This window comes from Callionymus lyra, chromosome 16 (genome assembly GCF_982586985.1).
Source record: "Callionymus lyra chromosome 16, fCalLyr1.hap1.1, whole genome shotgun sequence".
NCBI lineage: Eukaryota > Metazoa > Chordata > Actinopteri > Syngnathiformes > Callionymidae > Callionymus > Callionymus lyra.
In genome coordinates, this window is record NC_141833.1 from 25,448,291 (window position 1) to 25,463,917 (window position 15,627).

Genomic DNA, 15,627 nt, shown 5'->3' on the forward strand with positions numbered 1-15,627 from the left:
CAGAAGGTTGGAAGCTGCAGAGAAATGGTTTGTCGCGACCAGAGCGTCTTCCTGTGAGCCGTGGATGGATCCTGACTACTAAAGAGAGGGCGAGCGAGGGAGAGAGAAAGAAAGGGGGAGTGGTGGAGCGAGAGAGAGGAGCGAGAGTGAAAGACTCCACACAGCAGAATATAAATCCAGGAGGTGTGGAGGCTCTTCCTAGAGACTCTTGAGCAAAACCCGGGAGGTAGAATCCGCCGCGACGCCCGGTTGTCGCGCCGACCGTGACCCCCTGGTTCTGGTTCTGGTTCTGGTTCTGGAGAGAGAACGAGTGTCGGCGAGCGTGAGCCGTTCTTTATTACCTCCATTCACAAAACCATCACATCCCATCGTCACATGACCACACATGGAACGTCCCATTGACTGAGCTCCTCATCCCCTTTCATGCCGGCCCGTCATCGTCCTATTCTTCGCTCCTCGCTCGGGGATCTGGGAGCGGGTGTTCCTGCGCTCGCTGGCACAGCACACGGCAGCCGAGCGAGCGAGTTCGTGGAGACCAGAGAACGTCAGCATGAAAGGGAAGTGACGGAGATCCAGGAGCGTTTGAAGGTGATGAGAAGATTCTAGCGTCAGTTTCTCGTGACCGTCCACGTCCTGGACGACTCTGTTGCTAAGCGAAGTGAAGTTGTCAGGAAGCAGGAAGTGAGCAGACATGAAGGGCAGCTCCGAGGACAGCATCCAGAGCGTCCAGCCGTCCAACCTGCAGGCGTTCGCCAACATCTCCACCCTCCATGGCATGAGTCACATCTTCGCCTACGGGCACATGACCTTCCGCCGCCTCCTGTGGACCCTGTCCTTCCTGGGCTCGCTCAGCCTGTTGATGCTGGTGTGCGTGGACCGCGTGTCCTACTACCTGGAGTACCCTCACGTCACCAAGCTGGACGAGGTGGCGGCCACCAACCTCACCTTCCCCGCCGTCACCTTCTGCAACCTCAACGAGTTCCGCTTCTCCAAGATCAGCCGCAACGACCTGTACCACGTGGGCGAGCTGCTGGCGCTGCTCAACAACAACTACCAGATCGCCAACCCGCACCTGGCCGAGCCCGAGGTTCTGGCCGCGCTCAAGGACAAGGCCAACTTCCAGAACTTCAAGCCCAAACTCTTCGACATGAGCGACTTCTACAACCGCACGGGTCACGACGTCCACGACATGTTGCTGCAGTGCACGTTCAGAGGAGAGGACTGTCTGCCCGTCAACTTCACCACGGTGAGTGACTCTTGTGTGTGTGTGTGTGTGTGTGAGTGTGTGTGTTTGTGTGTGTGTTTGTGTTGACGCCTGACAGCTGTCAGAGCTTCAGTGTAGAGCTTGTCCTGCTACACAACATATCTTGACCACAGTTGATGTTTGAAGGAACTGTTGTATCTTCTCATGAACACACACTCGTACAACACTGTTGTATCTTCTCATGAACACACAATCGTACAACACTGTTGTATCTTCTCATGAACACACACTCGTACGAACACTGTTGTATCTTCTCATGAACACACACTCGTACAACACTGTTGTATCTGCTCATGAACACACACTCGTACAACACTGTTGTATCTGCTCATGAACACACACTCGTACAACACTGTTGTATCTGCTCATGAACACACACTCGTACGAACACTGTTGTATCTTCTCATGAACACACACTCGTACAACACTGTTGTATCTTCTCATGAACACACACTCGTACAACACTGTTGTATCTGCTCATGAACACACACTCGTACAACACTGTTGTATCTTCTCATGAACACACACTCGTACAACACTGTTGTATCTTCTCATGAACACACACTCGTACAACACTGTTGTATCTTCTCATGAACACACACTCGTACAACACTGTTGTATCTGCTCATGAACACACACTCGTACGAACACTGTTGTATCTGCTCATGAACACACACTCGTACGAACACTGTTGTATCTTCTCTTGAACTCACACTCGTACGAACACTGTTGTATCTTCTCATGAACACACACTCGTACGAACACTGTTGTATCTGCTCATGAACACACACTCGTACGAACACTGTTGTATCTTCTCATGAACACACACTCGTACGAACACTGTTGTATCTGCTCATGAACACACACTCGTACGAACACTGTTGTATCTTCTCATGAACACACACTCGTACAACACTGTTGTATCTGCTCATGAACACACAATCGTACAACACTGTTGTATCTGCTCATGAACACACACTCGTGCGAACACTGTTGTATCTGCTCATGAACACACACTCGTACAACACTGTTGTATCTGCTCATAAACACACACTCGTACAACACTGTTGTATCTTCTCATGAACACACACTCGTACAACACTGTTGTATCTGCTCATGAACACATACTCGTACAACACTGTTGTATCTGCTCATGAACACACACTCGTACAACACTGTTGTATCTTCTCATGAACACACACTCGTACAACACTGTTGTATCTTCTCACGAACACACACTCGTACAACACTGTTGGATCTTCTCATGAACACACACTCGTACAACACTGTTGTATCTTCTCATGAACACACACTCGTACAACACTGTTGTATCTTCTCATGAACACACACTTGTACAACACTGTTGTATCTTCTCATGAACACACACACTCGTACGAACACTGTTGTATCTTCTCATGAACACACACACTCGTAAGAACACTGTTGTATCTTCTCATGAACACACACACTCGTATGAACACTGTTGTATCTGCTCATGAACACACACTCGTATGAACACTGTTGTATCTTCTCATGAACACACACACTCGTATGAACACTGTTGTATCTTCTCATGAACACACACACTCGTACGAACACTGTTGTATCTTCTCATGAACACACACTCGTAAGAACACTGTTGTATCTTCTCATGAACACACACTCGTACGAACACTGTTGTATCTTCTCATGAACACACACAGTCGTATGAACACTGTTGTATCTTCTCATGAACACACACTCGTATGAACACTGTTGTATCTTCTCATGAACACACACTCGTAAGAACACTGTTGTATCTTCTCATGAACACACACACTTGTATGAACACTGTTGTATCTTCTCATGAACACACACTCGTATGAACACTGTTGTATCTTCTCATGAACACACACACTTGTATGAACACTGTTGTATCTTCTCATGAACACACACTCGTATGAACACTGTTGTATCTTCTCATGAACACACACTCGTAAGAACACTGTTGTATCTTCTCATGAACACACACACTTGTATGAACACTGTTGTATCTTCTCATGAACACACACTCGTATGAACACTGTTGTATCTTCTCATGAACACACACTCGTAAGAACACTGTTGTATCTTCTCATGAACACACACACTCGTAAGAACACTGTTGTATCTTCTCATGAACACACACACTCGTACGAACACTGTTGTATCTTCTCTTGAACACACACTCGTACGAACACTGTTGTATCTTCTCATGAACACACACTCGTAAGAACACTGTTGTATCTTCTCATGAACACACACACTTGTATGAACACTGTTGTATCTTCTCTTGAACACACACTCGTATGAACACTGTTGTATCTTCTCTTGAACACACACTCGTATGAACACTGTTGTATCTGCTCATGAACACACACTCGTACGAACACTGTTGTATCTTCTCTTGAACACACACTCGTATGAACACTGTTGTATCTTCTCTTGAACACACACTCGTATGAACACTGTTGTATCTTCTCATGAACACACACTCGTATGAACACTGTTGTATCTTCTCATGAACACACACTCGTAAGAACACTGTTGTATCTTCTCATGAACACACACACTCGTATGAACACTGTTGTATCTTCTCATGAACACACACTCGTACGAACACTGTTGTATCTTCTCTTGAACACACACTCGTATGAACACTGTTGTATCTTCTCATGAACACACACTCGTACGAACACTGTTGTATCTTCTCATGAACACACACACTCGTATGAACACTGTTGTATCTTCTCATGAACACACACTCGTACGAACACTGTTGTATCTTCTCTTGAACACACACTCGTACGAACACTGTTGTATCTTCTCTTGAACACACACTCGTACGAACACTGTTGTATCTTCTCTTGAACACACACTCGTACGAACACTGTTGTATCTTCTCTTGAACACACACTCGTACGAACACTGTTGTATCTTCTCTTGAACACACACTCGTACGAACACTGTTGTATCTTCTCTTGAACACACACTCGTACGAACACTGTTGTATCTTCTCATGAACACACACTCGTAAGAACACTGTTGTATCTTCTCATGAACACACACACTCGTATGAACACTGTTGTATCTTCTCTTGAACACACACTCGTATGAACACTGTTGTATCTTCTCTTGAACACACACTCGTATGAACACTGTTGTATCTTCTCATGAACACACACTCGTACGAACACTGTTGTATCTGCTCATGAACACACACTCGTACGAACACTGTTGTATCTTCTCTTGAACACACACTCGTACAAACACTGTTGTATCTTCTCTTGAACACACACTCGTATGAACACTGTTGTATCTTCTCTTGAACACACACTCGTACGAACACTGTTGTATCTTCTCATGAACACACACTCGTACGAACACTGTTGTATCTGCTCATGAACACACACTCGTATGAACACTGTTGTATCTTCTCATGAACACACACTCGTACGAACACTGTTGTATCTTCTCATGAACACACACTCGTACAAACACTGTTGTATCTGCTCATGAACACACACTCGTACAACACTGTTGTATCTGCTCATGAACACACACTCGTATGAACACTGTTGTATCTTCTCTTGAACACACACTCGTACGAACACTGTTGTATCTTCTCTTGAACACACACTCGTACGAACACTGTTGTATCTGCTCATGAACACACACTCGTATGAACACTGTTGTATCTTCTCTTGAACACACACTCGTATGAACACTGTTGTATCTGCTCATGAACACACACTCGTATGAACACTGTTGTATCTGCTCATGAACACACACTCGTATGAACACTGTTGTATCTTCTCTTGAACACACACTCGTATGAACACTGTTGTATCTTCTCTTGAACACACACTCGTCTGAACACTGTTGTATCTGCTCATGAACACACACTCGTACGAACACTGTTGTATCTGCTCATGAACACACACTCGTATGAACACTGTTGTATCTTCTCTTGAACACACACTCGTATGAACACTGTTGTATCTTCTCATGAACACACACTCGTACGAACACTGTTGTATCTTCTCTTGAACACACACTCGTACGAACACTGTTGTATCTGCTCATGAACACACACTCGTATGAACACTGTTGTATCTTCTCTTGAACACACACTCGTACGAACACTGTTGTATCTTCTCTTGAACACACACTCGTACAACACTGTTGTATCTTCTCTTGAACACACACTCGTAAGAACACTGTTGTATCTTCTCATGAACACACACACTCGTACGAACACTGTTGTATCTTCTCTTGAACACACACTCGTACGAACACTGTTGTATCTTCTCATGAACACACACTCGTAAGAACACTGTTGTATCTTCTCATGAACACACACACTTGTATGAACACTGTTGTATCTTCTCTTGAACACACACTCGTATGAACACTGTTGTATCTTCTCTTGAACACACACTCGTATGAACACTGTTGTATCTGCTCATGAACACACACTCGTACGAACACTGTTGTATCTTCTCTTGAACACACACTCGTATGAACACTGTTGTATCTTCTCTTGAACACACACTCGTATGAACACTGTTGTATCTTCTCATGAACACACACTCGTATGAACACTGTTGTATCTTCTCATGAACACACACTCGTAAGAACACTGTTGTATCTTCTCATGAACACACACACTCGTATGAACACTGTTGTATCTTCTCATGAACACACACTCGTACGAACACTGTTGTATCTTCTCTTGAACACACACTCGTATGAACACTGTTGTATCTTCTCATGAACACACACTCGTACGAACACTGTTGTATCTTCTCATGAACACACACACTCGTATGAACACTGTTGTATCTTCTCATGAACACACACTCGTACGAACACTGTTGTATCTTCTCTTGAACACACACTCGTACGAACACTGTTGTATCTTCTCTTGAACACACACTCGTACGAACACTGTTGTATCTTCTCTTGAACACACACTCGTACGAACACTGTTGTATCTTCTCTTGAACACACACTCGTACGAACACTGTTGTATCTTCTCTTGAACACACACTCGTACGAACACTGTTGTATCTTCTCATGAACACACACTCGTAAGAACACTGTTGTATCTTCTCATGAACACACACACTCGTATGAACACTGTTGTATCTTCTCTTGAACACACACTCGTATGAACACTGTTGTATCTTCTCTTGAACACACACTCGTATGAACACTGTTGTATCTTCTCATGAACACACACTCGTACGAACACTGTTGTATCTGCTCATGAACACACACTCGTACGAACACTGTTGTATCTTCTCTTGAACACACACTCGTACAAACACTGTTGTATCTTCTCTTGAACACACACTCGTATGAACACTGTTGTATCTTCTCTTGAACACACACTCGTACGAACACTGTTGTATCTTCTCATGAACACACACTCGTACGAACACTGTTGTATCTGCTCATGAACACACACTCGTATGAACACTGTTGTATCTTCTCATGAACACACACTCGTACGAACACTGTTGTATCTTCTCATGAACACACACTCGTACAAACACTGTTGTATCTGCTCATGAACACACACTCGTACAACACTGTTGTATCTGCTCATGAACACACACTCGTATGAACACTGTTGTATCTTCTCTTGAACACACACTCGTACGAACACTGTTGTATCTTCTCTTGAACACACACTCGTACGAACACTGTTGTATCTGCTCATGAACACACACTCGTATGAACACTGTTGTATCTTCTCTTGAACACACACTCGTATGAACACTGTTGTATCTGCTCATGAACACACACTCGTATGAACACTGTTGTATCTGCTCATGAACACACACTCGTATGAACACTGTTGTATCTTCTCTTGAACACACACTCGTATGAACACTGTTGTATCTTCTCTTGAACACACACTCGTATGAACACTGTTGTATCTGCTCATGAACACACACTCGTACGAACACTGTTGTATCTGCTCATGAACACACACTCGTATGAACACTGTTGTATCTTCTCTTGAACACACACTCGTATGAACACTGTTGTATCTTCTCATGAACACACACTCGTACGAACACTGTTGTATCTTCTCTTGAACACACACTCGTACGAACACTGTTGTATCTGCTCATGAACACACACTCGTATGAACACTGTTGTATCTTCTCTTGAACACACACTCGTACGAACACTGTTGTATCTTCTCTTGAACACACACTCGTACAACACTGTTGTATCTTCTCTTGAACACACACTCGTACGAACACTGTTGTACCTTCTCAATCAACACACACTTGATGGTTTATTTCAAAACGCTATGAAAACAATAAAGTTGTGTGTTTGAATGTAACGCACGTGTGTTCATGACCTTTGATAGTGTTGCACCTTTTGTGTGAAGTCGTCTGAAGAAACTATCACAGATTATAATTCAAATGATATTATCCTGAAGAAGAAACTATCACAGATTATTATTCAAATGATATTATCCTGAAGAAGAAACTATCAAAGATTATAATTCAAATGATATTATCCTGAAGAAGAAACTATCAAAGATTATAATTCAAATGGTATTATCCTGAAGAAGAAACTATCAAAGATTATTATTCAAATGATATTATCCTGAAGAAGAAACTATCAAAGATTATTATTCAAACGATATTATCCTGAAGAAGAAACTATCAAAGATTATTATTCAAATGATATTATCCTGAAGAAGAAACTATCAGAGTATTTTTCAAATGGTATTATCCTGAAGAACAAACTATCAAAGAGTATTATTCAAATGATATTATCCTGAAGAACAAACTATCAAAGATTATTATTCAAATGATATTATCCTGAAGAAGAAACTATCAAAGATTATTATTCAAATGGTATTATCCTGAAGAAGAAACTATCAAAGATTATTATTCAAATATTATCCTGAAGAAGAAACTATCAAAGATTATAATTCAAATGATATTATCCTGAAGAAGAAACTATCAAAGATTATAATTCAAATGATATTATCCTGAAGAACAAACTATCACAGATTATTATTCAAATGATATTATCCTGAAGAAGAAACTATCAAAGATTATAATTCAAATGATATTATCCTGAAGAAGAAACTATCAAAGATTATAATTCAAATGGTATTATCCTGAAGAAGAAACTATCAAAGATTATTATTCAAATGATATTATCCTGAAGAAGAAACTATCAAAGATTATTATTCAAACGATATTATCCTGAAGAAGAAACTATCAAAGATTATTATTCAAATGATATTATCCTGAAGAAGAAACTATCAGAGTATTTTTCAAATGGTATTATCCTGAAGAACAAACTATCAAAGAGTATTATTCAAATGATATTATCCTGAAGAACAAACTATCAAAGATTATTATTCAAATGATATTATCCTGAAGAAGAAACTATCAAAGATTATTATTCAAATGGTATTATCCTGAAGAAGAAACTATCAAAGATTATTATTCAAATATTATCCTGAAGAAGAAACTATCAAAGATTATAATTCAAATGATATTATCCTGAAGAAGAAACTATCAAAGATTATAATTCAAATGATATTATCCTGAAGAACAAACTATCAAAGATTATAATTCAAATGATATTATCCTGAAGAACAAACTATCAAAGATTATAATTCAAATGATATTATCCTGAAGAAGAAACTATCAAAGATTATTATTCAAATATTATCCTGAAGAAGAAACTATCAAAGATTATTATTCAAATATTATCCTGAAGAACAAACTATCAAAGATTATAATTCAAATGATATTATCCTGAAGAAGAAACTATCAAAGATTATAATTCAAATGATATTATCCTGAAGAACAAACTATCAAAGATTATAATTCAAATGATATTATCCTGAAGAAGAAACTATCAAAGATTATTATTCAAATATTATCCTGAAGAAGAAACTATCAAAGATTATTATTCAAATATTATCCTGAAGAAGAAACTATCAAAGATTATTATTGAAATATTATCCTGAAGAAGAAACTATCAAAGATTATTATTCAAATATTATCCTGAAGAAGAAACTATCAAAGATTATTATTCAAATATTATCCTGAAGAAGAAACTATCAAAGATTATTATTGAAATATTATCCTGAAGAAGAAACTATCAAAGATTATTATTGAAATATTATCCTGAAGAAGAAACTATCAAAGATTATTATTCAAATATTATCCTGAAGAAGAAGGCATGACTCAGAAAAGATGTCGCTTCACAATTAAAAAGTATTTCTTTCATAAGTGAACTCGGTTGTGTCTGTGGCTGTGATGGTTTAAGTGAGGATTGAATTATCCAGAACTCACGTACTTTGAAGGAACATCATCATTTATCTTCATGTTATCTCTGATCTGGGCTCGATTGTAATCCCTGAGGCTTCAATGATGAAGAGACTCACGACCGTAGATTGAATTATTGTGTTTTCATTATTTTAAAATGTTCCATCTGTCAATCATTCACTTTGTTCTGAGTTTGTCTTGCGTTGATATAGATTATATTGTATGTTAGTATTTAAGATGTTAGTATTTAAGATGTTAGTATTTAAGATGTTAGTATTTAAGATGTTAGTATTTAAGATGTTAGTATTTAAGAAGGTACTTTGGGTTCATTTGTTTTTAATTACTTTTAACTGTCGCGTCAACTTGTTATTCAGTGTCTTTGAAGTTTTATGCTGCGTGACTGTTTCTTCTGAGGTTATTAGCTTTAGTTATTAGTTATTAGCTTTAGTCATTAGTTATTAGCTTTAGTTATTAGTTATTAGCTTTAGTCATTAGTTATTAGCTTTAGTTATTAGTTATTAGCTTTAGTCATTAGTTATTAGCTTTAGTCATTAGTTATTAGCTTTAGTTATTAGTTATTAGCTTTAGTTATTAGTTATTAGCTTTAGTCATTAGTTATTAGCTTTAGTCATTAGTTATTAGCTTTAGTCATTAGTTATTAGCTTTAGTCATTAGTTATTAGCTTTAGTTATTAGTTATTAGCTTTAGTCATTAGTTATTAGCTTTAGTCATTAGTTATTAGCTTTAGTTATTAGTTATTAGCTTTACTCATTAGTTATTAGCTTTAGTCATTAGTTATTAGCTTTAGTCATTAGTTATTAGCTTTAGTTATTAGTTATTAGCTTTAGTCATTAGTTATTAGCTTTAGTCATTAGTTATTAGCTTTAGTTATTAGTTATTAGCTTTAGTCATTAGTTATTAGCTTTAGTCATTAGTTATTAGCTTTAGTCATTAGTTATTAGCTTTAGTCATTAGTTATTAGCTTTTATCATTAGTTATTAGCTTTACTCATTAGTTATTAGCTTTAGTCATTAGTTATTAGCTTTTATCATTAGTTATTAGCTTTAGTCATTAGTTATTAGCTTCAGTCATTAGTTATTAGCTTTACTCATTAGTTATTAGCTTTAGTCATTAGTTATTAGCTTTACTCATTAGTTATTAGCTTTACTCATTAGTTATTAGCTTTTATCATTAGTTATTAGCTTTAGTCATTAGTTATTAGCTTTTATCATTAGTTATTAGCTTTACTCATTAGTTATTAGCTTCAGTCATTAGTTATTAGCTTCAGTCATTAGTTATTAGCTTTACTCATTAGTTATTAGCTTCAGTCATTAGTTATTAGCTTCAGTCTAGTTCTTCAGATCATCCGTTAATGGTTCAATGACTCGTAACTGTCCATACTGTATGTGTGACTGGCACCCTTTCCAGGGTGTCCCTCTGCTGGTCTTGAACCTGAAACATTTGTCAAATAAGTTTGATTGTAGCATCAGTTACACACATGTTTAATGTACACAACAAACGCACATCGTTCTTCATGGACCATTAACCGTCATTTTCATGAAGCTTTGGTGAAGAATTCAAATCACAGATGGGTCTGGAGTTACGATGCAAAGGAGGTCGTGATGAGCCTCGACCTTGAATAAACACTCGGATCCATGAAGATCTGCTGTTGGTTACAAATGCAAGTGTTTTGCATCCGAGTCGAGTGAAGATGAACATTTGTTGTTGTTGTCGTTGAAACGCCTGCGGATCAGTTACGTGTTCGCTGGCGGCAACACAATAACATCTGCTTCTTATCACTTGAAAACTTTAGTGATAAAGTTCTTGAGTCTTTACTTCTGTTAGAGTCACAGACATGATTCTATTCTATCCTGTCACTCAAAGAACTGAACCTTATGTTCATGTCACTTTAATACTCTCTATACTATATTCATGTACTTTAATACTCTCTATACTATATTCATGTACTTTAATACTCTCTGTACTATATTCATGTACTTTAATACTCTCTATACTATATTCATGTACTTTAATACTCTCTATACTATATTCATGTACTTTAATACTCTCTATACTATATTCATGTACTTTAATACTCTCTATACTATATTCATGTACTTTAATACTCTCTATACTATATTCATGTACTTTAATACTCTCTATACTATATTCATGTACTTTAATACTCTCTATACTATATTCATGTACTTTAATACTCTCTATACTATATTCATGTACTTTAATACTCTCTATACTATATTCATGTACTTTAATACTCTCTATACTATATTCATGTACTTTAATACTCTATATACTATATTCATGTACTTTAATACTCTCTATACTATATTCATGTACTTTAATACTCTCTATACTATATTCATGTACTTTAATACTCTCTATACTATATTCATGTACTTTAATACTCTCTATACTATATTCATGTACTTTAATACTCTCTATACTATATTCATGTACTTTAATACTCTCTATACTATATTCATGTCACTTTAATACTCTCTATACTATATTCATGTACTTTAATACTCTCTATACTATATTCATGTACTTTAATACTCTCTATACTATATTCATGTACTTTAATACTCTCTATACTGTATTCATGTACTTTAATACTCTCTATACTGTATTCATGTGCTTTAATACTCTCTATACTATATTCATGTACTTTAATACTCTCTATACTATATTCATGTACTTTAATACTCTCTATACTATATTCATGTACTTTAATACTCTCTATACTATATTCATGTCACTTTAATACTCTCTATACTATATTCATGTACTTTAATACTCTCTATACTATATTCATGTACTTTAATACTCTCTATACTATATTCATGTACTTTAATACTCTCTGTACTATATTCATGTACTTTAATACTCTCTATACTATATTCATGTACTTTAATACTCTCTGTACTATATTCATGTACTTTAATACTCTCTATACTATATTCATGTACTTTAATACTCTCTATACTATATTCATGTACTTTAATACTCTATATACTATATTCATGTACTTTAATACTCTCTATACTATATTCATGTACTTTAATACTCTCTGTACTATATTCATGTACTTTAATACTCTCTATACTGTATTCATGTGCTTTAATACTCTCTATACTGTATTCATGTGCTTTAATACTCTCTATACTATATTCATGTGCTTTAATACTCTCTATACTATATTCATGTACTTTAATACTCTCTATACTATATTCATGTACTTTAATACTATTTATACTATATTCATGTACTTTAATACTCTCTATACTATATTCATGTACTTTAATACTCTCTATACTATATTCATGTCACTTTAATACTCTCTATACTATATTCATGTACTTTAATACTCTCTATACTATATTCATGTACTTTAATACTCTCTATACTATATTCATGTACTTTAATACTCTATATACTATATTCATGTACTTTAATACTCTCTATACTATATTCATGTACTTTAATACTCTCTGTACTATATTCATGTACTTTAATACTCTCTATACTGTATTCATGTGCTTTAATACTCTCTATACTGTATTCATGTGCTTTAATACTCTCTATACTATATTCATGTACTTTAATACTCTCTATACTATATGCATGTACTTTAATACTCTCTATACTATATTCATGTACTTTAATACTATTTATACTATATTCATGTACTTTAATACTCTCTATACTATATTCATGTACTTTAATACTCTCTATACTATATTCATGTCACTTTAATACTCTCTATACTATATTCATGTACTTTAATACTCTCTATACTATATTCATGTACTTTAATACTCTCTATACTGTATTCATGTGCTTTAATACTCTCTATACTATATTCATGTACTTTAATACTCTCTATACTATATTCATGTCACTTTAATACTCTCTATACTATATTCATGTACTTTAATACTCTATATACTATATTCATGTACTTTAATACTCTCTATACTATATTCATGTACTTTAATACTCTCTGTACTATATTCATGTACTTTAATACTCTCTATACTGTATTCATGTGCTTTAATACTCTCTATACTGTATTCATGTGCTTTAATACTCTCTATACTATATTCATGTACTTTAATACTCTCTATACTATATTCATGTACTTTAATACTCTCTATACTATATTCATGTCACTTTAATACTCTCTATACTATATTCATGTACTTTAATACTCTATATACTATATTCATGTACTTTAATACTCTCTATACTATATTCATGTACTTTAATACTCTCTGTACTATATTCATGTACTTTAATACTCTCTGTACTATATTCATGTACTTTAATACTCTCTATACTATATTCATGTCACTTTAATACTCTCTATACTATATTCATGTACTTTAATACTCTATATACTATATTCATGTACTTTAATACTCTCTGTACTATATTCATGTACTTTAATACTCTCTATACTATATTCATGTACTTTAATACTCTCTATACTATATTCATGTCACTTTAATACTCTCTATACTATATTCATGTCACTTTAATACTCTCTATACTATATTCATGTACTTTAATACTCTCTATACTATATTCATGTACTTTAATACTCTCTATACTATATTCATGTCACTTTAATACTCTCTATACTATATTCATGTACTTTAATACTCTCTATACTATATTCATGTCACTTTAATACTCTCTATACTATATTCATGTACTTTAATACTCTCTATACTATATTCATGTCACTTTAATACTCTCTATACTATATTCATGTCACTTTAATACTCTCTATACTATATTCATGTACTTTAATACTCTCTATACTATATTCATGTACTTTAATACTCTCTATACTATATGCATGTACTTTAATACTCTCTATACTATATTCATGTCACTTTAATACTCTCTATACTATATTCATGTACTTTAATACTCTCTATACTATATTCATGTACTTTAATACTCTCTATACTATATTCATGTACTTTAATACTCTCTATACTATATTCATGTACTTTAATACTCTCTATACTATATTCATGTCACTTTAATACTCTCTATACTATATTCATGTCACTTTAATACTCTCTATACTATATTCATGTACTTTAATACTCTCTATACTATATTCATGTACTTTAATACACTGAAGTACACTGAGGCACACCGAGGTACACCGAGGTACACCGAAGTACACTGAGGTACACTGAGGTACATTGAAGTACACTGAGGTACACTGAGGTACAGCGAGGTACACCGAGGTACACTGAGGTACATTGAAGTACACTGAGGTACACTGAGGTACACTGAAGTACACTGAGGTACACTGAGGTACACTGAGATACAGTGAGATACACTGTGGTACACTGAGGTACACTGAGGTACAGTGAGATACAGTGAGATACACTGAAGTACACTGAGGTACACTGAGGTACACTGAAGTACACTGAGGTACACTGAGGTACACTGAAGTACACTGAGGTACAGTGAGATACAGTGAGATACACTGAGGTACACTGAGGTACAGTGAGATACAGTGAGATACAGTGAGATACACTGAGGTACACTGAGGTCCACTGAAGTACACTGAGGTACAGTGAGATACACTGAGGTACACTGAGGTACAGTGAGATACACTGAGATACACTGAGGTACACTGAGGTACAGTGAGATACACTGAGGTACACTGTGGTACACTGAGGTACACTGAGGTAGACTGAGGTACACTGAGGTACACTGAAGTACACTGAGGCACACCGAGGTACACCGAGGTACACCGAAGTACACTGAGGTACACTGAGGTACATTGAAGTACACTGAGGTACACTGAGGTACAGCGAGGTACATTGAAGTACACTGAGGTACACTGAGGTACACTGAAGTACACTGAGGTACACTGAGGTACATTGAAGTACACTGAGGTACACTGAGGTAGACTGAGGTACACTGAGGTACATTGAAGTACACTGAGGTAGACTGAGGTACACTGAGGTAGAC

The 15,627-nt window shown here is 36.0% G+C and overlaps 1 protein-coding gene across 1 annotated transcript in view; it reads left to right on the plus strand.

The window, feature by feature from the left end:
* The first annotated feature begins 213 nt into the window (after nt 1-213).
* asic1c (acid-sensing (proton-gated) ion channel 1c) overlaps nt 214-15,627 on the plus strand; it is a 102,166-nt gene continuing 86,752 nt past the window's right edge. Inside the window, exon 1 of the mRNA XM_087810682.1 lies at nt 214-1,246. Coding sequence (XP_087666808.1) covers nt 692-1,246 — 555 coding nt within the window. The 5' untranslated portion in view covers nt 214-691. The remainder of the gene's footprint in view (nt 1,247-15,627) is intronic.